Source organism: Terrapene carolina, unplaced genomic scaffold, assembly GCF_002925995.2.
Source record: "Terrapene carolina triunguis isolate 2854851 unplaced genomic scaffold, T_m_triunguis-2.0 Scaffold88, whole genome shotgun sequence".
NCBI lineage: Eukaryota > Metazoa > Chordata > Testudines > Emydidae > Terrapene > Terrapene triunguis.
In genome coordinates, this window is record NW_020664439.1 from 21,222,825 (window position 1) to 21,250,252 (window position 27,428).

General features: G+C 40.4%; 1 protein-coding gene across 2 annotated transcripts in view; it reads right to left on the reverse strand.

Moving 5' to 3' along the window:
- Positions 1-908: 908 nt before the first annotated feature.
- LOC112117012 (phospholipid scramblase 1) overlaps positions 909-27,428 on the reverse strand; it is a 36,607-nt gene continuing 10,087 nt past the window's right edge. The window contains exons 2-9 of one of the 2 annotated variants that reach the window (XM_026649866.2): positions 23,401-23,430; positions 22,487-22,588; positions 18,972-19,141; positions 17,997-18,039; positions 16,306-16,526; positions 9,990-10,151; positions 8,603-8,764; positions 909-1,506 (exon numbers count right to left, since the gene is read on the reverse strand). In XM_026649866.2, coding sequence (XP_026505651.1) covers positions 1,447-1,506; positions 8,603-8,764; positions 9,990-10,151; positions 16,306-16,526; positions 17,997-18,039; positions 18,972-19,141; positions 22,487-22,588; positions 23,401-23,410 — 930 coding nt within the window. In that variant the 5' untranslated portion in view covers positions 23,411-23,430 and the 3' untranslated portion in view covers positions 909-1,446. Of the gene's footprint in view, positions 1,507-8,602; positions 8,765-9,989; positions 10,152-16,305; positions 16,527-17,996; positions 18,040-18,971; positions 19,142-22,486; positions 22,589-23,400; positions 23,480-27,428 lie in introns of those variants that run through there. The other variant, XM_029911129.1, reaches the window with a different exon arrangement.

Sequence of the window (27,428 nt, forward strand, 5' to 3'; positions counted from 1 at the left end):
GGTGAGAAGCGGCGCGGGCGAGCGATGTGCTGGCCGCGGCTTCTCGCCGCCCCCATTGGCCCGGGACGGCGAACCGCGGCTAGTGGGGGCCGCGATCGGCCGAACCTGCCGTGTCAGCAGGTAAATAAAACTGGCCCGGCCCGCCAGTGTGCTTACCTTGGCGAGCCGCGTGCCGAACGTTGCCGACCCCTGCTCTAAAGGTACAAGCTGCCATACACGTATGTTTCCATTATACTACAAAGAATCAAAAGTTCATCAAAATAAGAGTAACACTCTTCAAAATAATACTGGAATAAACACTGGAATAAACTGCCTAGGGAGGTTGTGGAATCTCCATCTCTGGAGATATTTAAGAGTAGGTTAGATAAATGTCTATCAGGGATGGTCTAGACAGTATTTGGTCCTGCCATGCGGGCAGGGGACTGGACTCGCTGACCTCTCGAGGTCCCTTCCAGTCCTAGAATCTATGAATCTATAAGAGGAGTTTAAAGGCCACTATATGATCCAACTTTTAAAATAGTTAAAAAGTTGTCTATCAATAACTGTAACAAATTTTAACCCAGAACACCAAAATCTCCCTCATGTTCTAGGTAAGTGGGAAAATGATATTTTTAAAAAGGGGTTATATCTGCTTTAATCTTGCTTGGGTAAACTTAATTTTGAAAGACTTCCAGCTGTATACAATGTTTTTAGGAATCACGTTTGCCAGTATCACAATGACACTAGACAGTTAGCACACAGTTAAATTACAGTGAGGCACTCTACTCCTGTTGGGCAACTTTGCATCTGAATTGTGAGATGCAGATGAAGACAGTGGAAGAAATAGACCTTTCATTTATACCTCCGCTCTCATATAATGTTCTTTTCTTCATATATATACATATATATGAAATCATAGATTATAAACATCAAAATATGAATGCTGATATCTATTTTATCATAATTAAACAAAATATAGGATTACAGTGTTTAATATACAATATATAGATATTACAGAGAACTGATTTTATATATATATAAAAAAACATTGCCAATGCTGAATATTAAAAAATCTGCCCTTGTTGTAGGATCAACTGTAGTTTTGTGCAAGTGACAGAGGATTACTCCCAATGTTTCTGTACTACAAAAGATCTTCTATGAAGTGCTCACAAGAATAAAGAAATCATTTTTGCAGTTTAAATTCCAGTCAGGGAAGATTCACAAACATTTCACATTATTTATACAGGATTTAATCAATATTTATATCAGAGGTATAGAATTGTATTTGCAATATCAAAACAATAAAATAGGGGAATAGAAACCCTAAGTTACAAAAGGAACTAGCAATAAGCAAAAGATCCAGAGATGTTCTATATATACTGGACTTTTGTAATGTATTTTAGAAAAAGAGCACAAAGCAGTGTGAAACTTTTCTCTGTACGCATGTTTTAAGTCCAACAGTAGATTCTACTGCCACACTCCTGCTCGCTGGTTCTTGTCCCCAGTTTGTTCAAAAAACATGAAATCCTAAGCAGCAAAGAAAATGAACAAAGAATTAGATAGTTCTAAGAGGCCATTTATACAGATCAGAGTCATCTTAATGCTTTTAGAGATTATTGTGAGAACTAAAACTTCAGGGTTTTTTTAAATTCTATTCTGCAGAAAATACAAAATAATGCTTTCTTCCCCTTGGGTCACTTGATGCAACCTTCAAAGTTTACTTTCTTAAGAACACATGCTGTGTCAGTGATAAAAGTACTGATAAGGATTTCTGAACCAACATAGTTGCTGTGTGCTAAATAAAAGTAGCCAAACATAAAAAAGTTTCTTTTTAGTTGGGGGGCGGACGGAAGGAGAATGCCCCGCCTCTTAATTTCTTTCTTGACGAGACAACTTTTACACAAGGATAATTCCATCTTTCTTTCCTAAATTACAGATGCTTTAATTATATTCGGTGTGTGGTGGTGATGATGGTGGTGGTGAATTTCTCCTTGTAACAAGGTGTGTGGAGGGCCAGGTGGCCTAGTTGTTGGCGTGCCTGAAGTCTGGCCCCTTATTTCCCTGGTTAAGGTGCCTCAGTCTTTCGAGCAGTGGGGATAGGAGGACCTGGGCACCCCCACTCCACCGGGTCCCAGCCCAGGGCCCTGTGTGAGCGGACCACTGAACAGAGGGTTCTCTGAGGAGGGATTCTAAATCCACTACTCTGGGCTACTTACTACCAGAGTCCATTTAGTTTGGCCCCTATAGTCCAATATGCTGGGGTGGCTTGCCTCCCGGGGCACCCTCTTGTGGATCTTGGGTGGTGCCCTACCACAGTTCCAGGCTCTTTCGGGAGGGGCAGCCATCAATTTGGTACTGCCAAACTCCACAATGTCTCTGGGCTGCAGTTACACAGTTACTTCAGATGCCGGAGGCTCCTAGGTCTCCTCCGCTGTCTCCCTTGGCTAGGAGACAGAACATGCTCCCTGTTGGCTGCCTTGGCCAGCAGGCTAGTGCTCCTTCCTGTCAAGTAGGGCAGAAGCTAGCTCCTGCCTCTTCGCCAGTCAGCCCTGAACTAGACTAAACTCTCTCCTTTTTTACCCCCTCCAGGCCTGGCATTGGCTGCAAGTATAATAGGGCAGGGCTAGCAGGGCTCAAAGGTTCTACTTAACTCCTGCTGTGCTGGCAGGCTGTTTCTCTGCATGGTCACACATTCCCACACCCCTATAACCCCATTTGGAATCTGACCTCCCCAATCTGGTCTCCTCCACCTTGTAGAGGTGTGCTCTGCCAGCCTGGTGTTGGATGTGGAAAGAAAAGGGCTGGAGGGAGAGGAACCATCACATAATTCAGGGGTATTATCCTTCATGGCCTGTAGTCATTGGAGAGGGGAATGGTCAGTGACTAGCATGATGTGAGCACCCCGAAGGTAGTAGCAGAGTGAGTCGATAGCCCATTTTACTGCCAATGCTTCCTTTCCAATCATGGAGTAAGCCCTCTCCCTTATGAACTGCTTCCAGCTGATATATAAGATGGGGTGCTCATCACCTTCCACTACTTGGGATAAAACGGTCCCTATGCCCACATCCGAAGCATTGATCTGTAGCAGGAACTCCTTGGTGAAGTCGAGGCTGTACAAGATGGGTTCTCAGCAGAGCTGGGCTTTCAGGGTTTGAAAAGCCTCCTCACAACCTTTGGTCCTTCTTTGGACTACCATTCTTGAGAAGATCGGTAAGAGGGGCCACAATGGTTGAGAACTCAGGAATAAATCAGTGGTATCAGCTAGTCCTAAAAAACTGCACACCTGTTTCCTCGAGGAAAGCATAGGGCATGTCTGGAGGGCCTGGATCTTATTGACCAAGGGTTGCACTTTGCCTTTTCCTAAAGTGTACGAAAGGTAGGTTGTCTCATCCTTACCCAGGTGACATTTCCTTCTCTACTGCAAATCCAAGAACAATCTAAAGCAAAAGGGAAGGAGGGTGGGTAGTGAAATAGAGATAGGGATCTCACATCGTGAAGAACCTCTCTTTGTCTTCGAGTGTTGGTCCCTATGTGTACTCCACTGTGGGTGACAGACAAGCAGTACTCAAGTAGGAGGAGGGTGCAAGGTTGCAGGTGGCAGAGCTGTCTGAATCCCCACCATCCCAAAGGATGCATCAGTGGAGGAGTCCTGTACTAAAGCATATCACCTCACAAATGTGTGGATGGAAATCCAAGTAGCTGCTCTGCAAATGTAAAGCAGAGGTACATCCAGAAGCAACAGCACCAGTATTGCTTGTGCTCTTGTAGAATAAGCCCTCACCCCATGAGAAGGACAAATATTAGGCAGCTTATAGCAGGGTAAGAAATAGACCAAGATCCATTTAAATATTCTCTGAGAAGACATAGCTTGACCTGAAACTCTTTCTGCTACAGCAATAAACAATCTGGGAGATATTCTGATTGGTTTTGTCTCTTGTAGGTAAAAGGACAAAGGCTGGTCTACACTGAGAGTTTACATCAGCATAACTACTTCTCTCAGGGGTTTGAAAAATTCACACCCATAAGAGACACAGCTATACCAATCTAACCCCCGGCGTAGACAGTGCTAGGTCGACAGAAGAATTCTTCTGTTGATCTAGCTACTGCTTCTCGGGGAGGTGGATCATCTACAGCAATGGGTGAACCCCTCCTGTTGCTATAGTGAGTGTCTACACTGAAGTGCTGCAGAGGCACAGCTGCATCACTGTAGCATTTTAAGCCTAGACATACCCTAAGGCTCAGCACATGTCGAGGGAATGAAGTCTCCTCTCTTCTTCAGATGCATGTGGTTTTTTGCGGGGGGAAAACAACCACAGGTAAGTGAACTGACTAGTTCAGGTGAAACTCTGAAACTACTCTGTGGGGTGAACTGGGGATGTAAAAGCAATGGGACTTTGTCTTTAGGGAATATAGTGTACGGCAGATCTGCCATCAGTGCTCTGAGCTCAGCCACCCTCTTGGCTGAGGTGATGGCTACCACAAATCCAATCTTCTTCTATCCATTAGACATGGAACACATATCTAGTGGTTCAAAGGGTAGCAAGCACTGAAAGAACAAGATTTAAAGTCCACTGAGGAGTAAGTTTCCTTACTGGCAGAAAGATTCTGAGTAGACCCTTCCAAAAACTGGTAGTCAATGCGTGAGCAAAAATTGAGTAAAAATGTGAAGGTGGATGGTACACACCGATTGCTGCCAGGTGGTTTGTAAAGAGTTGATGGAAAGACCCACTCTTGGGGGGACGGGAGTCCAAAATAAGGGGAATACCTGCTATCTCTGGGGATATAAGTTTTTGTTGCTCTCACAAGAGAAATGCTTCCATTTTCAGTGTAGCATTTTCTAGTGCAATCTTTTTTTACTGGTAATAAGAATGCTTTGCATAACTGCAGAACACAAATGTTGTAGAGTTTACACCCATCTAAAAACCAAGCCTTGAGATGGGAGTGCTTGGGAGATGGGATGCTTGATGCTGCCTTTCCCCTGGGTCAGGAAATTGGAAGAAGACTGAATGTTGATCAGCGATAGAAACAACATGAATCAGAGACTTGGGAACCAAAACTGTCCAGGTCACTGGAGGCTGATGAGGATGACTTGTGCCTTGTCTTGACAAAATATCCCCTAAGACCTGAGGTAGGAGTGGTAAGGGAGGGAAGACATAGATGGTGTGACCATGGAAGGAGGAGAATGTCTCTCTGAGAGTAGAAGTCTATGGCTCCTCTGGAGCAGTATATTGCAATTTGTTCATTTGAGAGGCGAACAGGTCCCTTGCAGGGGTTCGCCACAGAGCAAAAATACTGTCTACCATGGAGTCTTGTAACTCCCATTCGTGGTTGATAGCAAAGTGTCTGTTGAGGGAGTCCACCAGCACATTCTGATCCCCTGGAAGGTAAGTTGCCAACAGGGTGATTTGATTGCTGGTGTGATATTTCCATAGGGTGACTGCTTCTGCACACAGGGGAATAGATCTCACTTGTCCTTGCTTGTTGATATAAAAATCAGTTGTCATATTGTCGGACATGATGAGGATATGGTTATCTTGAATCAATGGAAAAAAGGCTTTGCAAGCTTCCTGGACTCACACTTCCAGATTGCTGATGTGAATCCTAGTCTCTTGTGAAGTCCAAGTGCCCTGCGCTGCAAGCCCTCCAGCCTAAAAGAGATGCATCCATAATGATATCCCGTCTAGTGAAGGGGAAAGGAATGGCATACCCATGCATTCTTCCTGGGGATTCCTCCATCATAGTAGAGATGATGTTACAGTAACTCCTCGCTTAACATTGTAGTTATGTTTCTGAAAAATGCGACTTTAAGCGAAACAATGTTAAGCGAATCCAATTTCCCCATAAGAATTAATGTAAATGGAGGGGGGGTTAGGTTCCAGGGAAATTTTTTCATCAGACAAAAGACTATATTATATACACAGTATAAGTTTTAAACAAACAATTTAATACTGTACACAGCAATGATGATTGTGAAGCTTGGTTGAGGTGGTGAAGTCTGAGGGTCGAAGAGGGTGGGATATTTCCCAGGGAATGCCTTACTGCTAAATGATGAACTAGCACTTGGCTGAGCCCTCAAGGGTTAACACATTGTTGTTAATGTAGCCTCACACTCTACAAGGCCGCACGAATGGAGGGAAGGGAGACGGCATGGCAGACAGAGACAGAGACACACACCGTGTGTGAGAGAGAGAGAGATGCACATTGCCCTTTTAAGTATGCTGACCCCACTCTAAGTACATTGCCTTTTTAAATAGATCAGCAAGTTGAGACAGAAGCTGCTGCCAGCAAGCTCCCTCCATCCTGAGCCCTGTTGTGTCCCCCCACCCATCCGCTCTATAGAGATGGGGTAAGCAGGGGGGAGAGGGACACCCTAACATTAGCTCCCCCCCCAGCACAGCAAGCAAGAGGCTTCCGGGAGCAGCTCCAAGGCAGAGGGCAGGAGCAGCACATGGCAGTGGGGGGAGGGACAGCTGAACTGTCAGACATTGATAACCTACTGGGTGGCTGCCACACAGGGAACTTAGGGGAGTGGGGAAGCTGATAGGGGGGCTGCCGGTCCACACTGGTTCCAAGCCCCTACCAGCTAGCTGCAATAGGCTGCTCTTTCTGCAAGCAGTGGACAAAGCAGGCAGCTGCCAAACAATGTTATAAGGGAGCATTGCGTAACTTTAAACGAGCAAATTGGCTGCTGATGTAAGTTCTAGAGATCATCCCTTTTATTTGTCCTGGGCCTGCTGATTTGTCCAACCCCTGATACATTGAGTTTTAAAGCAGAAGGGAGGGGCAGCTGCAGCTCTAAAGTACTACTCTAGGTAACCACAGGCCTGAGCTTTTTTGTACCTTTATCAGCTTTTTCAATCCTGCCTCTCTCTTTAGCGTGGGGATAGAAGCAGAGGGGTCTTCAGCCAGAGTGGGCAGCTGAGACCAGTGCCTTCATTATGTCCATCATAACCAGGTTCCCTAATCCTTCCTGGCTCCTCTCCTGCCCAGCGAAGTTGCACTGTGACCCCACATATAATGGGCTAAGGAGAAAATTCACTTCTGGTCACAGATGTGGCTAAACTTCCCAAAGAGAAACTTGATTAAGGAGGCACTTGGAGAGAAAAGAATATGGGTTAAAGCAGGAGACTGACTTTTTTCTTTTTCGTCTTTAAGTTTCCTTGGCCTAGTTTTCTCTCTGGAGCCTGTAGGGGCACCAATCAATATAGCATCTCAGAAGGGGAAGTGAAGCTGAGGGGAAAAATTCACCAAAAGATGGAACAGTCCTAGGACATTGCTTGGAATTCAACTGAATTGTTAAGCAGAAATTTGAAATAAAATGTTGTTGGCATTTTCTCCAGGAAGGAAATCTAGTTAATCTTGCCTGTCACTGAGGAGGAGATAGAGAAAACTGGAGGAACTACAGGGGACAGGACATTACAGCTGCCCCCAAACTGAAGTGCCCACAATGAAGAAAAACAGCTTTTTTATTGGAGGGGGGGAGGTCTGTATCTGTGTTGGAGCGGGATTTAGTAGCTAAACAATAGCTGAGCAACAACCTTAAGAAGCATGTGGATGAGGTATTGGAGTGGGCACTTCCTTAACTTTCCCTCACTTCACAGAAATCTGAAACCCTGTTCTTTGACATGGCCTGGAATTTAAACGTTGATTCCCATTCTTTAACTTCCACCAACCTTTTTTTTTTTTTTTGGCCCACCCACAATCAGAGAAATTGACTAGCTACACACACGCAAAACATAAAAACACAACAAAAAACAAAACCAAAAGACAGCACACACACACATACAATTTGTTAGTGCTTTACAATTCCTTGTGCATTTTGGGTCCCATTCAGCAAAACACATAAGCATATGATTAATTCCAACCCTATACCAATGATTTGCTTAAGTCCCATAGAAATCAATGGGACTTAAAATACATGCTTACATGCTTTGCCAAATTGTTGTCTCTAAGCAGGGCTGCTTCCAGTATTTTTATATGCATGACAACGTCACACAAAACAACATAGCCAAGTAAGAAAAGCCTCTAGTTAATCAATAATGGTCTGATAAAGATTGCTGCTACAGAGCAAGGTGTATTGTTGACATTTCCATCCCTGAGCTGATGCATATGCCTCTCTCCTTCCTTCTAGTTTTCTTCCCCATTTTCAGAAAACTCAAGTTTGACAGTAAACATCTAGCAGAAACCAGAACGTGTCATGGTTACAGTAGTCTTCAAGGGAAGGGACAAGTTGCTCTGCTCTTTGTGTAGTAAATGTCAGCTAATTAATGGAACGGCTCCTACAGCAGCCTCAAAGAACCCATTCAATGATAACTGGTACTGTGTCCTTATGGCATAGAAACAGTGTAAAACTTTACAAGAGTGGGCATATCAGCAATAAATAAGTGTATTCCTAAATATAATTTTATACTTCTAATTGGACCAAATATAATCCCATTATCTGAAATAATTCATTTGTCATGCCTCCTAGGAACCTGATCCTGCACCCTCAAAGTCAATGGGAACTTTGTCGTTAACTTCAATAAGCCCAGGATCAAGTCATATCCCAGTACGATTTTAACATATAGATGAACAGAAATGAGCATATATTCATTGTTTAAAAATAATGAATTGGCAGACTTACGATGAGGAAGCAAGCACCAATCATAACAGCTTTCATCTTAACATCAAGATCCAGTGGAAACTGGATTCCAAAATTATCAGCATCTGTAAATGCCTCTCTTACAAATCCAGACCACTGCTTAGAAATTCTTCCGACTACAGAACTTTCATCCATCGACTTCACCTAGTTTGAAATAAAACAAAGAAAGTCTGCCACCCATAATAAAAAAGATTTTGTGTGATCATTTTAAATGCTCATTCAAAAACTTCAGGATATTCACATTTACATGGGTTGTTATATGTCCTACAGCATGTGGTATTCAATATTGTGGTAATCTCGACTCTACATCAGTAAATCATGGGCTCAAGTCCTAGGCTAGAACTTGGGCTCATATTAATGCTAACTACACAATGCAGCACAGTAATGGAGAAGGTTGCAGGGCTACACTGTTAGAAGTGCTGTAAATCAAGGTTCCTTTACCCAGTGTCAGGTGTCTACATGGAAATTAAAAGATTACATGATAAGTTTCCGAAGTAGGGGATAAGACATATGTCAACATTATGTCTTTTGAAAACTGGTTTCAGTGTTCAAAGCCACGTAAAATGGCTATTCCCAAGAACATAATGGCTAGTAAGTTTGCTTAGAATGATCTTGCAAACCTTTGCTTATGATTACTATACATTGTTTTAAAATAAACTAGTATCTGGAATATGAAAATAGGATTCATTAACTCTTCATTAGTTTAAGAATTAATTACACAATTAAATAATTTATAATAAAATTACACGATCCACTTATGCTGATCCATTTTGATCATTTACATCAATTACTGGACAATTAAGTCAGTGGATCTAGAAAGTTGTCATTTAATTAATAATACTTAAATATACAGTACTAAGGGAAAATTATGTACTGAATTTATTCAAAAGTGTATACTGAATCTATTTTTACTACCTAAAGTAAGATAATGTAATGATATTTTCCACTGTTATTTCAATAAACATTAAAGAGATTTCAACACCACAACAGTGAAACAACTTCAATATATTCAAGGTACACTGTAATTGGCACAAAAAGCTTCATTTCAACAGGAAGAAAGGGGAAAAAAAGGACAAAATATTACCTAAACATTCAATATCTCATGGTTTGGTAATCTGAAAGTTGATTTATCATGACAATGGTTGAAACCTGGGTTATTTACCAAGATAATTGTTTTCAAAGATTTTCATATGCAAACAGTTGGACTATCTAAACACCAAACGTTATTACTGAATGCATTACAACTTAGTTTTGTGGGAAATGGTCCATTAGTAACAATAAGACCAGTTACAGATATTAAACTATTAGGAAAACCAACTAATTAAAAATAGAAGAGAGGAATACAAACACTTTAAACAATGTTACCTACCTCAAAATTAATATCCGCACAACAGCTGCAAACAACGCATGGGCCAATGATTTTAAATACATCTATTTTTGCTTCATTTTGAACAGTAAATTTAGGCAGACAGGGGTGCCAGTTTTGTTTTATGTAGCCAACTGGTGTACCTGGAGGGGACTGAACTTCAAGCTTCAAAAGAAAAAACAACACCATCACAGAAGTGGGATAAAAGTTAAGTATCTGCATAATTATTCCAATGTGTTTTAAATGCTTGTAAAATCATCTTCAGCATAGAGAAATACTGTAATGCAGAGGATGGGTTATATATCCTACAGGAACTGTAGCACTTTAAGATGTCGACACAGATTACATTCTTGGTGTGCATGTGCCCCCATGCTCACAAAATCAAATTCTTTTGAATAGCAGTGTCCATTGTGGCAGATAGATTACAAGTTGGCAAAATCATAACACTGTTCCTATAAATTTTATGCTCTGTCTCAGAGGGTCCTTGTTGATCATCAGTAAGGCTATGATTTTGCCAGGGGTATTTTTAGTACAAGCCATGGGTTGCCCGAGCAACAGCCAGTGTGGCTGGCCCCAGGGACTGCCTGAGCAGCGGCGGTGCGACTGGCTGCAGGACCGCCCCACTGGCTGGCTGCAGAGCTGCTCCAGCAGCGGCCAGTATGGCTGTCTCTGGGGCCACCTGAGCTGCTGGCCCTGGAGCCAGCTGCTTGGGGGGCCCTTGAGTCAGCAAAACTGGCTGCTGCAAAGTCACAGAGGTCGCGGAAAGTCATGGAATCCATGACTTTCGTGACCTCCGTGACAAACACAGAGCCCTAATCACGAGGCACAGGGAGGTGAAGTGGTTTAAGGTGTTCTGGCTAGAGTTTCTGACTTGTGGAGCCAGATTATCAGCCAAATTATCCAAGTACAGATACACCAGGACTTCTTGTCTCCTTAGATATACTGATAGATATCACCACTTCAGCGAGGACTCAGTAAAGCCTTGTGGCTGTGGACAAACCAAAGGATAGGACCCTGTACTGATAATAGGATGTTTCTATTATAAACGCCATGAATTTTCTGTATGCTGGGATTATTGAGACGTGGAAGCAAGCACTGTGTAGGTCGAAAGCCATGAACCAGTTCATGGGATCAAATACAGGGATGATGAAAGCTAGGGTGACCACCCTGATCTTCTTTGGGATCAAGTAGTAATGGGAGTAGAAGCCGCGCTCTGAATTTGAGGAACCTCCTCTATCACTCCCAGTTGTAATAGAGAGTTGACTTCGTGTTGTAGAAGTATCCTGTGAGAAGGGTACCTGAAGAGGGGTAGGAGGGAATTAGAACAGCCCAAAACTGGATAGGATAGAACAGCCCAAAACCTTCCTTATGGTTTCAAGGACCCATCAGTCAGAGGTGATTCCAGCCCAAGCTTATTTAAAATAATAGAGGTGGTTGTCCAAAAGAAAAGTGGATCGATTCAGAGGTGGTCCAGGTGGGCTCTTGACTGTCCTGTCAAAGCTACGTCCTTCGCACTTGTCCCTGCTGTGGGGATAAGCACCACTGGTGGAACTGTAGGCTTTTCCTCAGTGGTTCTGATGGACACAGTGGGAACTGTTGCTGGGATCTGTAGCAGAATGAGGACTGAGGCCTCAGTTGCTAATGCTGTTTGTGCCTGGGCTCTACCAGTTTTTTTAATGAGTGCAATGCCTTGTAGGTACCAGTGCTGAACATGTCTTTCTGTTGAAATGGAAGATCTTCAGTGGTCACTTGGACTTCTCGGGGAATGCCTGACATCTGCAGACAGGAGGAGTGTCTTAGTGTGACCATGGACACCATAGTTCTTGCTACTGTGTCTTACATATCCAGTGCAGCCTGGAGTGCTGTTCTCACAATGAGCCACCCTTCAGCCAAGGTGGATGTTAGGTTTTCCTGATGATACTTGTTGGGGAGATTATCCATCAATTAACAGAATCAGTCCCAATAAGAGAGAATTGTATTTAGAGAGGAGCACCTGTTAATTCACAACTGTACGTTGTAAATTCACTGATAAAATACACTTTGCATCTGCAGAGATCCAGTTTGTTTGAATCCTTTTCTCTCAGAGTTCCTCTGATCTGCTCTTTAGACTGTTCTTGTGCAGCTTGGATGATCAAAGATCCCAGAGTGGGATGTTGGAAAGAATACCCTAAAACCCCTTTGTTGTTATCTGATACTTTCTGTCCACATGCTAGGAGGTGGCAGTGAGCCAAATGATCTCAGCAGGCTCTAGAAACGAGTTATTCCTTCATTAATGGGCAACTGCCTGACTGGGAGGGCTAAAGAATGCCTGGGAGATTGTGCTGCTTCTCCTGGATGATTTTGAGGAGACTGTCAAGAGCACCTGCCAGCTGCCTCATCAGGTCCTGAAAGACCCTGAGCTCACGTGAGGAGGGAATGGATGCAGAGGTTGATTGCTTCATCTGGAGGCAAAGAAGATATGGCCAGTAGTTGCTGGTGCTCTGAGGAGAATTCCTCCCTGCTGAACTTTTGCTTTTCCTTTGCTACAGACAGCTGGGGAGTCTGTACTGGAGTTATTGTACTTGCTGCCTCAGAGATGATTTGAAACTGTCTTGGCAGATGGCTTTCTGTCATATGGGATGACTCTCCAAGGGGGCCAATATGTGCAAGGCTTAGATAGGACCTTCATCTCCCCATGGCAAGGGAGATCTAAGTTTTTCCTAGTCAGTGGTATGAGTGTCCTTGTGGACTTTGTCTCACACCAAAGTTGAAGCAGCAAAGGAACAGGACATGTAAGAGGGTGTTCCCAGAGCTCAGGATGGCACTGCAGCTCACAGGAACACTTGAGGAAAAAGATTGACTGGTGGGAGGTGGCCTCCTAGCTGGCTCGCCTGGGTTGGATGACACACTGAAGTCTCCAAAAGATTCAACCTCAGTTTGCCCTCTTTGGATTTACATGTGTACTTTGAAAAAGCCTTGCACTCCAAGCAATGCTTAGACATACGCCCCTCACCTAACCCAAGGAGGCATCTAGCATGAACATTAATGATGGACATTGCCAAGTCACAGAAGGGACAGATCTTGACTCCTGGAGCTTTGCCTTCAACCAGGTTAGTCTTGTGTACAGAGGGAGAAGTGGGGGACATTGGGTCCTAGATATGTAGATTGGGAAGAAGAAACTCTATCAATGCCTTGTTTCCACAGGGAAATTAACTCCCCCACCCCCCCAAAAAACCCAAAGTGTATGCTAACACGTTGAAGAGACGTGCAAACCACATGGTTCAACCTGAAGGAACTGTGAAGTGGTTGAGACCACCTTGCCTCTCATACTCTAAACTACAGTAATTGCAAGGGCTCCCGCAGTAGACACTGCTATTCAAAAGAATCTAATCGCATGTTCATGCGCACCAAGAGTGGAATCAGCGTAGAAAAAAACCCACTTGAAGACTACAACTGTTTCTTAAACGAATCAAGTAGATTTGTCTGAACATTCTGTGAGAACTGTCACACATGCTACCATAGTTTAATAAGAAAAAACAATGTTCCCACCCCCCGCAATCCCCCAACCCCAAAAGCTGCTGGACCCATAATACTACAAAAAGCAGGGAGTTAAGTTAAGCCTGTGGAAGCTTTAACTTTGTCCTAGTAAGAGATTTAATAATGGTTTAATTATAGGAATTTCAATATTGTTTTAATCTACCTGAACAGTATTAAAACTGAGATTTTGCTTAATATAAAATAATTTTACATTCCAAACTCATGTAGAGTTTAACTGCAGATCACTTTATTTGCATATCTATATATAAACTGTATCTCTGTATCTGCAGGAGATGCATACAAAAATTTGTAGCAGAAATGGAGGGCAGATTGTGACTCTAAACAGAAGACCATCTTACTGTATAGCCCATTAGAGCTAGCTTAGCCTTTTATTTAACTCAGTAGTAACACAAGGAACCTATAGGCTTGTATCCTATAAGACACTGGCTTAAGCAAGTTAGCATAAGTAAAGTAGGCCTTGTGATTCTGTGTATAAGAAAGGTGACCATTTATATCACTGTTACTACTAATACACAATTTCCGTAAGTCTTGTACAAAGTATGTCATGTAAGGTACCAATAGAAAAGTTATGAATTGCTAAGTATGATTAACTTGTTTATATGCATATATCATCTTTGTAGCTGAAGTTCTGAATATTGGGTAAGTATTATATCTTACACATGTGTTGTATTCCTGGGTGACACCCTCCAGATCGATTTGCCCTTGTGATTTAGCAAAGCATGTAAGGACTTGTGATAAGGACATGTGACCCTGGACTCCATCTTGGGCCAGTAATTTTCCATGCACTTGGACTGTGGGCTTTGTTTGGGACAGTAAATTTCCATGCACATGACAAAGGATATAAAAGACCTCTGAGACATCTCCATTTTGCCTCTTTCCTACTCTAATTCTCTGGACTGTGGATTTACAACAAAAAGGAGCATCTTGAACTATGGACTGAGGACCTTCCAATCTTTTGGAAGTTACCAGAGAGACTTTACAAGCAAGCAGTCTATTCCATCACTACTACAGACCTGATATAAGGACTTTGCAATCATTTGTATGCATATGCTCTATTAACCATTTATAACTCTCTTTTTTATTATTATTATTAAATCTTTAGTTAGTTTACTAAGGATTGACTGACAGCATGATATTTGGGTAAGATCTGAGATACATATTGACTTGGGGTATACGTCTGATCCTTTGGGATTAGAAAGAACCTCACATATGGTTAAATTAGTTTTCGATAACCTCTCACTATATTAGATTGAGGTGTCTGGATGGGAGCGAAGTGCTGGAATGCCTAAAGGGGACTGTGTTTGGCTTCTGGTTAACCAGTGTGGTACTGGTGGAAGCTCTTCTGTTACTGGTTTGGGGAATCGGATTATAGAATAAACCACCAGTTTTGAGGGACTGTCTGTCCTATTTCTTGCAGTCTGCCCTGAGTGTGGCATTCTCAGTGTGGTCTATCCCAGCCACCTGGTCACAGGTCTATGACCCTTAGCATAGATAAAATGGCCCAACGGTTACCCTAGATTTTGGGGAACTGGGAATAGCTTGCTCAAGAGGAGTTGGTACATAATGAAACAGGGCAACCACAGGAACACTGAACTGATACTGGGATTGGGTATTTTAGGATAGAATCATTGGTAGATGTTTAACCACAAACCTGCTTTAGCAATAGGTGACCTATATGATAATGAGTTAAAAGGCATTAATATGTTAACCTATAGGACAAGGGCACCCCAATATTAGGAGTGTAAGGAAGTTAGATTTGGACATGGAAGGCTGGGCATCTGAATGAATATTCATGATAGTGCCCAGACCCTATAATAACTAAGCCACCATGCAGCTGGGGTAAGTTTTCCATCACTGATAACAGTGAAGAGCTGAAGGGTCAATCACTGACCTTTGGGGTTCTGGACCATCAGATTCATCTGGCATGTCAGGGACAGGGCTGGTCCTTTGTCTCTCACCACAAGGTTCCCAAGGAAGGATGTGAATATATACAAGTACATGAGCATATGCAGGAAATGACACCAAAGATATCCCTACTACTGTATTACTACTACTTGCGTATGTGGTTTAGAGCTTTCTTGTCTTTACGGATTGTTTTAATAGAAGTGGCTAAGGCTTTGCTTTGCCCTCAGTGTGCTTTGCCATACATGCTGGGGTTTCCTACAAGATATTGAACTTGTTAGTTTTAATTCTGTGGAGCCTGATTCTGGGAGGAGAACCCTATTATTCCCAGCTCATTAAATCAGTATCAATTGGCAATCAATACAATTGTTATTAATCATTAAAAAGGATCAGGCAACAACTATACATCATTCAATTAGTAGTGTCAGATTCCTACAATGAGGGTCAGGTCAATGGTTCATGAACCTGGTAATTTTTTGTCCTTCTTTACTTATTATCAATATTCAGAAAGCTAAATTCACTTATAATAATCAAAATTTTGAATTAAGTTGGTTCCTCATTAGGGTCCAATCCTAAAAAGGCATTGAACACCCACTTTTCAGGGAAGTCACTGATGTCTACAGGAATTTAGGTCACTTCCCTAAATGAAGGATACACAGCATTAAGCCCATAGCAAAATGTCAAAAAAAAATCCATCAAAAAGGAGACAAAAGTCATGAGAGAAATTTTCAAAAACCCTCAGAGAACAAAAATAAATAAATAAATCACAGATCCCCACAAAATTACAGATGAAGCTAACCGTGTTCCACCTCACCTCTTGACACAAAAGAAAATTTCTGAAAACTTTTACAGGTGCAGGAAAGAGAAAGGAATATCTCACCTCTTGCAAGCAGCAAGGACAACAGCATGAAGAGCATCTGAGAGGTCTCTGCAATGTTATCACTTCTTGACCCATATTGTCAACAATCCTAATGGTGAAAGGTCGTGATGGTCCACAACAATTTCGAGTACAACAGTCATTTTCCTCCGCTGCAAAATATACTCTTTGCCCCAAGCTGTTTTTGATTTCATATTTATTGTTAGTTTCAAAACCGGTAAGAACTGAAAATTAACAACATTAAAAAGCTATTTAGTTGATACACTAAATACAAGCATTAACAGAAACTGCAGAGGCCTCACTCAGGGTCAGGAACCCACTGTACTAATCCCTACATAAACACATAGGAAAACATGGCCCTTTCCCTGAAGATTTTACAATCTAATAAGATTACTAACATGAGGGGAGGGGGAAATCATATAAGAGATACATATATATTTTCAATGTATTATTTTATTGTATTATTTTTTCATTATGAATACGTTGCTAACTATTCCCATTTTCCCTTCAAAACTAATTAATGTGAATGGTGAGTTCTTTTAGATACTATGGCACAGGTGAGACTTACGGTATCTCAGGATGGAGAAGGCCTTATGATCAGTTCAGAAAGGATGTTCCATGGGTGAGATGCAACAGAGGTGTTTGTGTGAGAAGTGACAAATGAGCAGACAAGACAGGCACCACTGTCACAGTGGATGTGGCAGTGGGGAGCAATGCAATAAAAAACAAAAGTAGACAGCTAGGGAGGGGTAGAGTTGTGAATGGCTCTGACAATAAGAAAAAGAAGCTTTAAGTTGATGTGAAACAGCTGGAGCCAGCGGAGGGATCCGGAAAGCAGCATGATACTGTCAGAAGTGTAAGCCAGCAAGATTATTTTAGCAGATGTGATTTGAATGGACTGGAGGGGGGAAATGTGTGTGGAAGGGAGGCCAGTGAGTAGGTGGTTACAATAATTGGGATAGGAAATGATGAGGGACTGAACAAAAAACAACAACAGATGGATCTTAGAAATGTTATAGGATGAAAAAGCAGCAAGATTTGGGTGTAGCCTAGTTGTAGAGGGTAAGAGAGAAGGTGTCAACAACATCATCAATATTAAGGGCATGAGTGACATCAGGATCATGATGTTGTTAAACATGGCAAAGAACAAGCAGAATGGAAAGGATTTGGGAGAAAAGATCAGTAAGCTAGCAGCGAGACTTCCAGGAGGAGATGTCAGAGAGATAGGCCGAGATGTAGGATTAGATCGAATTAGACAGAACAGAAGTAGAGAGGGAGATCTGTAAAGATGATAGTTTGAAATCACATGAATGAGTGAGATTAGATGTAAAGATTACACTTTTAAATTAGAAAGCATTACATTTTTATATATCAATTTGTATATTTTTAAAAGTTCAAATAAATTATGTTTTAAGTTTGAGATACTGAAAGTAAGCAACATTTTAAGAATCGGTGCCACCCCCACTCTCCTTCCCAAAATGTACTATGGTAGGGAATTGGTTAAAGATATAAAAGATAAAAAACAAATCAATAAAGACCCCATCTTTAAAAAACAATGAATAAATGAAGATTTTCTATCATTAAATAAGACTGTTGTTTAACAGTCATGTATAATTACTTTATTTAGGACCACGGTCATTTAAAATATCTCCAGTATAATAATCTTCCATTTAGCAGTATCGCAACGTACATACCTTCCAGAAGCTCAATCTGCTGATGAACTAATATCTGGTCAATCTGTTACAGTGGTTAAAAAACAGTTTCGAATAGAAGTTAATAAATGAAAGTTATAATTAAATTTAAAAAATAAAATCTACAAGTATGTCAGCTTTTATTTTTCAAAAATTCGATTTCAGGATACAAAATTATGGATCAATTCATAATTATAAGGTTAGATCATCTACATTAATTGTGCTATAGAAATGGTCTCTCTCACACAGGGTCACCTGGGATGATCAAAAAGATCATTCAAACACTAATATTCTAATTTTGTGAGCTGCTCGGTTGTGTGCTACATCTATTTGAAGATACTTGGAAGTGGAGAAGGGGAATGAATACTAGTGCTCAGAAAAAGTACCACATTGAAAGTCATGAAGTCTGATGTGCTACTGATGACCATACTGTAATATAGGCCTTTGCCACACCATACTACCCTTACCTAGTGTCACTATTTCTGATACAATGATGTACAATAGAGCAGTACCCATTCTCATTTAATCTTAAATTCTTGGCTAAGATTGCCAAGTTGGATGTCAATTAGTGGTGGACACTTGTCTGCTAAAACTGGGACTATGCAGTGTTGTTGCAGCCATGTTGGTCCCAGGATATTAGAGAGACAAGGTGTGTGAGGCAAAGCTTGTCTCTCTCCCCAACAGAAGTTGGTCCAATAAAAGATATTACCTCAGCCACCTTGTCTCTGTAAAACTGGGACTAAGAGTACTTTTTCAAAATGGGCCACTGAGCAGCCATAAAATGGTAATATGCTTCAATTATGATGGTCCTGAGATAGATTTTTAACCTCTGACCTAAATGTAAATGGCTCTGTATCCCCAATACCAATCATGTAAGCCACTTGATTTCCCAAAGTAGATAAAAAGGTACTTAAATGCACAGGTATCTATTAGCTTTGTATTTTCATGGGAGTTTAAAATGGAGACGAATGTAGGTACCTGACTTAGGTATTCTAATCCAGGTGGACAGTTGAGAGGGGGAGGAGGTGCTGGCATCCAAGCTGCCCCACTGGGCCCAGAAGGCTGATTTTGGACTGGCGGGACCCCAGGTCCATATGGAGCTCCTCCTGGGTAACCCTGGAGGGCATAATTAGCTTGTCCTGGAGCATCTAGTTTGTGGGAAGAGAAACAAAACACAAAACACACACAATTCTGAAAATTAGATTTTAAAAACAGTTTCAATACATCAACAAATACACTTCTGAAGTTCTAGCATTTTTAAACTATTGAGAGCTTAAGTGAAACTACATTACATAATTAGGCTTGGCAGAAATCAACTTATTTTATAATGTCAACAATATTGACATTTATTTTAAGCATTTTTCAATTATTAATAATTTACATTTTCACAGTTGTGCAAAATTATGGGTTGTAAGCTTTTTTTATTTTTATCTATTTAAATTTTTGGCAGTTGTGGGAAGTTATGGGGAGGTTAGACACTTATTTAAATGACAGTAGTTGTTGAGATTCAAAAGGTTAAAGCTTTATAACCAATAAAACATAAATTGAAAAACTCATGTCAAAATATACAGAGTAAATATCCTTAAATCAAACTCCAATAAGTTCTCAAGGAGCATTTTTCTTACTCTGCCTATCTGCACATTTCTATTATTATAGATGGAAATATTTTGTCATCAGTTTGTGTGCATAGGGTGAAATTGATGTTTAATGATAAAAATCTAATCCTTCCAAGCTCACCCATAATTCAGTTCAGTGATCCTCAACCTTTGAAAGCTGGAGAGCCACTACAACAGCAAAGTGAGTAGCCAGGAATCACAAAGGTGCAAACTGATGCCGTCACTCTGTTGTAACTTTCACATCATGATAATGAATTACATCAACAGGTCATTATTTACCACTGCAACTCCAGAGCTCAAACTTCACAGTAATATTAAAGACACCGCTTAACTATTATTTTGTGGCTCTTTGACTGACACAGTAGCTCCCCTCTCCCTATCTTCCTTCTGGCTGTTTGCAGCATATACAGGGCACTTTTCTCTCTCCTTTCTAAAAAGCTGCTTCTCTCTCTCCGTCTTCCAGCACAGCAACAACCTGTACGGATGTAGTTATACTGATACAAGGGTCATTGTATGGCTTCAACTATATTGGTATACTTAGAGCAATACAACTTACATATAGACAAGGTCATAGAGTAAACAGGACTTACAGGGAAGCCACCAGAGGATAGAACACTGACAGGGACTCAACAGACGTAGCTTCTATTCCCAGCTCTGCCATTGGCCTGCCTGGGTGACCTTAGGCAAGTCACTTCACCTCCCTGCACCTTAGTTTCCCCATCAGTAAAATGGGGATGATACTGACCTTCTTTGTAAAGCACTTTGACATCTTCTGATGTAAAGTGCTACACAAGAGCTAGATATTTTTATTATAATAAGACAAAATATCTGGAACCAGATATTTTACACCCTTCACATTAATATGAAAAGAAACCCCTCTCCCACGTATACCAATTTCATATAGTAAGACACCTATAAATAATCTACAAATTAAATGTAATAAAAATGAAGCTGCTCATTTGATCTCATCATTACAATTTAAAAGTAATATACAGCAAATGAAAATAGAGTAGATTTGAACATGGAAAAGTATTTGATAAATGGCTGTAAGACTGCCATGTTGTGAAGAGCAATTTGAGAACTTTTAGAAAAAGATTTTCTATAGTTACTTATTTGCATTTATTTTAGAGATAGTGTGTGTCTATAAAAGTGAGTCTGAAGCTTTCAAGCATGTACTATAGTCCTATATATTTAATTATTTTTGTCTAAACGGTGTCAAGAAGTTTGTCATACTGTAAATACATACACAGAAATAATTAAATAACTGCATAATGATTTTAGCTATATTATATGAACAATCTTCCATTTATTTTATTTGCCCACACAGAACTCAGTATAAAATCAGATTCAAGTCATGCCGTTTAACACTTAACATTGTGAAAGGCCCACTAGATGGCGCACACAGTATATATTTATGTTCATGGATTAAGATCTCTGTGTATCTGTAATATAAATTCTACACTACCAGAGGAATGTGTTATCTATAGCAGTGCTGGTAGTATATAAAGATTTATTTATAAAGATAAAATTGAACAAATGTGTACAATGTTCATGGAAGTTATATCTAAGAACTAAAGAAGATTCAAATTTAGCAAGAATTCAGCATCAAGCTGGTACAAGTTTGTCCACCTATAGAAAGTAAAAAGTTTAAGCTTCCTCCTCTACAATGAAGCAAGAATTATATTGAAACTATGAAGGATGTTCATGCAGAGTTATTCACGCACTCTACCGTTTGCAAGAGATATTACCACAAACACAGCCTTAGTAACATCTGGTCCACCCAAATGTTTTGCATGTTAGCTTTTTATAGGACTTGAAAAGGGCATCTTTTCCAGTGAAACTGTGGATTACACTACAGCTAATAGCAAGTAATTACAATCTATAGGGAAGATTCTTAGCTGGTATGACTATGACAATGTGTGTTTGTACTTAATATCAGGCTCAAACAGTGAAAGAGCAAACTACCTTGATCTCAGAAGTTAATCTTTCTTGTTCTAAAAAGAACAACCTTTTTTCAGTCTCCACAATGCATAATCATTATTATTTGCCAAGTGCTGACAGTGTTTACAGAATGTGAGAGTAGGGTTGCTCTGCCACAAAGTGCATAAAATCCAAAAGACAAGCAGGACAGGCCAATATAACTCAATACTTAAGACATACAAGATATCACTGAGTGTGAAGGTTCAAGTCAGAGGCTTTCTTACATTTAAAAAAGCAAAATAAAAATTCAAACATTCATATTTCAGCAAATTATTACTTAAAGGGTTATTTGAAGTGGTGTGTTCTCGGGGAAAGATTTGAATGTAGAGAGGGAGGTCACTCAGTAAAGAGGGAGAGAGAAAAAGTTTTAAGCTTCTGTGACAGTGTGGAAGAAGGGGCAACAAAGTGGGAAAAATCATGAGGGTATTCAGATTGGAGGCAGGTAAGACAGAAACAGTAACAGAGATGGAGACTATAACTTCTCCAGTTTTAAATCCAGTTCTGAATTGCTAAAGAAAATTAGTAAAATATTTTGATTTTAAAAGAGAGACTATTGACTGAGATGTAGAGTTCAAAAGCAAAGAGCTGCCATGCATGAGCTTCTTCTGCAACTGCACCATCTTCCCTGCCATCGTCCCTACAACTGGGTTTTCCTGCAGACAGGAGATTTTCTGACTATTTAATTTTCCTTTATAGGTAGCATGTTACCACAGTACTACAAATACAGGAAAGAACAATCAAGCTTTTCTACAAAAAAAAGTCTAAACATTTCATCCCGGAAAATTAATAGCAGGGGAATTAGTTCACAGGTGGCTGCCATCTTGGAACACAAACTATTTTTCTGGGGACAAAACAGATGAGTTAATTTGTATGTCATATCATAATCAAATAACTTACTTTGGAAAGTTTGAGGTGCGTACTGAGGATATCCATAAGGAACTTGATTTCCTGCATAACCTGGAGGGTAAGCGGGATTTGGAAATTCAGCAGCTTTATTTGCTGGAAGAAAGAAACAAATATTCATTTTTTTTGTTGTGTCAAATTAAAAAACAAATCTATAAAATGAACTTATTTCCTTTTAGATAAGAGCTATATGAAAATTAGACATTGTGACAGATTTGCTGTATTTAAACAATATGAAATGCCCTTAAAAACAGAAGGCTTGTTTTAAAAAAACGCTAATGAGAAGTTTTACATTATGAAAGAATCAGAACAATTTAGATGCATTCAAATCCCAAAAGTGCTGAAAGGAAACAGGTACTGTAAACTGTATCTAGTTAGGAGGTTAGTTAATTCTTATTCCATACCAGCAACTTCCTTATCTGTTTCTCTTGTAATACTCAAAATAGAAAGTTCTTGGTACCATTCTAATTCAAATAATTACTCGCGAACACAAGCCAGCATTCTCCTCTATAGAGAAGGAGAATTAAATGATTCTCCTCATTCACTCTGGTATAATTTTTTCTCACTTAATTAACAAGCAGCTTTACAGGTTCAGGTCCTTGAGATTTTTTTAAAATAGTCCCTGCTCCTGCCTTGTATCAGTTCACATTTCACCCATTATCTGCTCATCCAGATAACTTAGGCCTGATAAGTACTTACGCTGATCAATGCAGTTGACATGTGGCTACATGTCATAAGGATGTTAAGAGGGATTTAAACATCTGTGATGAAGCTCATTTATTCTAAGAAGCCCTCCCACTACTACTGTAGTAATATATATTGCTAATTTAGCTGTTTAGTTTAGACTCCTGTAAGTGATCCACACATTAGAAGACATTTAACCGATGTTAATGAAATATTTTACTCACGTATTTCCATGGTTCCGTTTACAAGTGTGTCTGCAAAATAAGACATTTGTTTCATGTTTTGAAAACAAAAAAAGCCCTCTGTTACACAAAGGGTACAATTTTTTCCAATCTTCTTAGCTTAATCGATTTAAGTATTAAGATGGCTTTTCAATCATGTTAAGACACAGACTGACATGGCTGAAACAGTGTTAGCTGGCTATTTGGTAGCAAGCAGTCAGCCTAAGTTACAACACAGCCAGCTAGCATGAAAAAGAAAGAAGAAAAAAAAATCCAGACATCTGTATCACCCTGCTGCTCCTGTGACCAAATTTCAATAAAATTGCTAATGAGGAGGAGAGACTAGTGGAAATGTTTGAAGTATGAATAAAATGGGGGGGGGGGAAACCATTTATATTTGGTCCTGCTTCAGCATAGGGGGATGGATAGTTGACCTCTCAAGGTCCCTTCCAGACCTATATTTCTATGGTTCTGTCTTTTTCAGATAAGAACATAAGAATGGCCCTACTGGGTCCGACCAAAAGTTCATCTAGCCCAGTATCCTCTCTTCCGACAGTGGCCAGTGCCACAGTGGACAGAGGGAATGAACAGAACAGGTAATCATCAAGTGATCCATCCCCTGTCGCTCATTCCCAGCTTCTGGCAAACAGTGGCTAGGGACACCATTCCTGCCCATCCTGGCTAATAGCCATTGATGGACCTATTCTCCATGAATTTATCTAATTCTTTTTTGAACCCTGTTATGGTCTTGGCCTTCACAACATCCTCTGGCAAGGAGTTCCACAGGTTGACTGTGCATTGTGTGAAGAAATACTAAGAAACAATATACTATGAAGGAGGAAATTCCTGCCTGGTTGAATCCACAGATAAAGAATCTATTCTAGAAAAAAGGGTGAAGAGCTGCAGGTAATTTGTAAAACCCTTCTACTGTTAGATAAGATATTACTGGATTTAATGGTAGTCTCTTTCATAAGTATAGGGAATACATACTCAAACAGGCAATAACTTACCTTCCAGTGAAAGACAATGGAAACTTTAATTACATCCACTGTAACTTGAAAGGGAGGTAAATATTATTTTTTGTAAAAAAGGGAATTCCTTCAACAGAATTAATATAACAAAAAAGTTTCAGCAAATAGAATTCCACTAGTGTGAATGAACCTGGCATGCACAAACACTTCACAATTTGTAATAGTACTGATACTAATCTTTCTATCACATAAGCCACTTCATGAACTTTGGACTTGTGATGTAAATTGTAATAGCGACTTTATTCCAGTATTTATATGTCCCTTATCCTCATGGTATCCAAAATCCTAATAGTAAAGAGCATTACATAATCTTCAAAAAGAACAGGAGTACTTGTGGCACCTTAGAGACTAACAAATTTATTAATGCTCTAATAAATTTGTTAGTCTCTAAGGTGCCACAAGTACTCCTGTTCTTTTTGCGGATACAGACTAACACGGCTGCTACTCTGAAACCTTACATAATCTTGATATCTTGGCACTCGGGAAAGTGAAGGCTGGTGGAGCAGGCTAGCTAGTTATCACTTAGCTAGTTACAGGGGTATAAAAACAAAGAATCAAAATCAGAGTCCACCTGTGTATGGGCTGTGGAGGAAACAGGGCCTTTTCTCACTAGGATAGTCTGAGGCCTTGTTCTTAGGCTAAGGCCTTTGGCTAAGCAGCAGGGGCAGCCATAAGCTGGGAAGCGTACAGTCACATCCTCACATTCCACACCAGTCACATTGAAATAAGGTGGTATTGGGCTGTTAGGAATACAATCGTGTCCTGATAGTGCCTATCACCACCTGATAAAGATGGTTAAAGAAAACTTAGTTTGATAGCATCCTGTCTGGCAAGAAATCATTTATCATTGGTTGTGAAACACTCATTTCTGTACTGTTTTATCTTTATGGCCCCCATTTTTCTACTGTTAATCTGTCTGGTTCGCTAATTGTTTCTGACTGCTGTATAATTAATTTTGCTAGGTGTAAGTTAATTAGGGTAGTGGGATATAATTGGTTAGATAATTATGTTATAATATGTTAGGATTGATTAGTTAAATTTCAGTAAAATGATTGGTTAAGGTATAGCTAAGAATATTACTATATAAACTGGGGTCAAACAGCAAGTGGGGGAAGGGAAATTGAAATCATGTTTGCGAAAGGGGACACTGGGTAAACGCTTTGCGCTTTCAGAGCTGGGAAGGGGGACACGGGGTAAAGGCTCTGCAGCGTCAGAGCTGCATGACAAGAACCAGGGAAGTGGGATGAAAAAGACAAGAAAAGGAATTCCACAAGCACCTATTCACTAACTAGACTCCTTCAAGAAAAACACTGTTACTGAAGGAGGGAGTTTGGAGGAAACTCGTTCTCTCCAGGGTTCCATTTTGCTCAAAGAAGCAGTACCTATTCACTCAGACAAAGCACCAAGTGCTACTGTGTGAGTTGGAATCCAGGCAGAGGACTTGAATCCCCACTGCCTTGCACAGTGTGTAGTCTTTGACACTTGTATAAAACAAGTGTAAAAGTGCTTCCACTTTGCACAGGTGTAAAGGACTAGGCAACATGGAAGGCAGAGATTCGGAGCAAGCAGAGTGCTACTCAGTGAGATTCCCCATAGTCCTGGTGACAACAAGCACCTGATGAATAATTAGATGATTTTTTCCCGGCATTTCAGAAGTCCCTGTGGTCTTTGTAGTTAACCACACTACCACTTCCTTCAATGACACATTAATACTTTTGTTGCTGTTAGTGTTGAACCATCGATTAAGCAAGAGATGATATAGAGATCCATGTAGTAACTCAGAACTACACGTATATCTTGAGAAAGTTTAACAGCTAGTTTGTTTCTTCTCCTCCAAAAATTAAATATCCCTAGACAGTCTGCACCTGGATGAAACTGAACCCAGGCAAAAAAGACAAAGTGTTGCTAGAAAGAGGCCATTTTGCATAGTGTTAGGCACGTGTCGTCACTGTTCTTGTGAGAAAACAGTTTAGGTGCCTAACTCCAGGAGAGGGTTCCTGAATGTGGACCCCAAGCTGAGATAGGGTGCCTCCCTTCAACCTAGACTTAGGCACCTAACTCTGGGACTTAGGTGATAACCCTTTTGTCAGCATCCACTATTGGCAAGCTTAGGTGGCTTTCATTCTTAGATGCCTCTCTCTCCTCCATGCATAGGGATAGGGAGCTAGATGCCCAACTCAGGGTTTGTAGATTCCACTGGGTAGTTAGGCACCATGACTGAGAAAAATGCCAACTTTCACTTGAGGCTGTCTGGTAGATTGCGTCCAATCCTATTAGAGACAAATCTGGCTATAGAACCCTATACTTTTGTGACCTCTAGGCTCAATATTGTAATTCAATCTGGGAATGAAGTCATATAACTTTAGTAAAACAACCAACCAAATAAGAATACTCAAAAAGCTTTAACAGGTACAAATTGCAACAGATCATTTGCTTAAAAAACAAAAAAACAAACAAACAGGTCACCATGAACACATGATCCTGGTGCTCCATTTCCTACACTGGCTCCCAACAGAACAGAGTCCCTCCCCATGATCTTAATATTCAAATTTCTCCATAAGATCAGCCCTCGCTGCCTAAAAGATCATTTCTCTCTCCACATTCAGGGCCTTCATCAACAGCTGTTCACCTCTAGAGATGTAACCGTTCTGTGACTAGAAGAACAGAACTACTAAACATGGCTACTAAACATGTGAGATTTTGGATTTTATTTTGCCACTCCCAGTGTATTAAGAAACCTGCAAAACTAATCTGGAACAGGTGGGTTAATCATAAATAACTATCCCATTTATTCTGAATCTTAACATTCTGCTTTGAGTCAACTAAGAGGACTGATACTATTTTCTAGATAGTGAATGAGAGATTAGTATACATATTTGAAAAAAAATTATCTGAAGTGCAGTAAATATTGTAACATGAATGCCACAGATAAATATGAAGTCAGTAACCTAGGATATGACCTCTCTTCTGTCCAAAGATATGAATCTTCTTAGTTCAGGC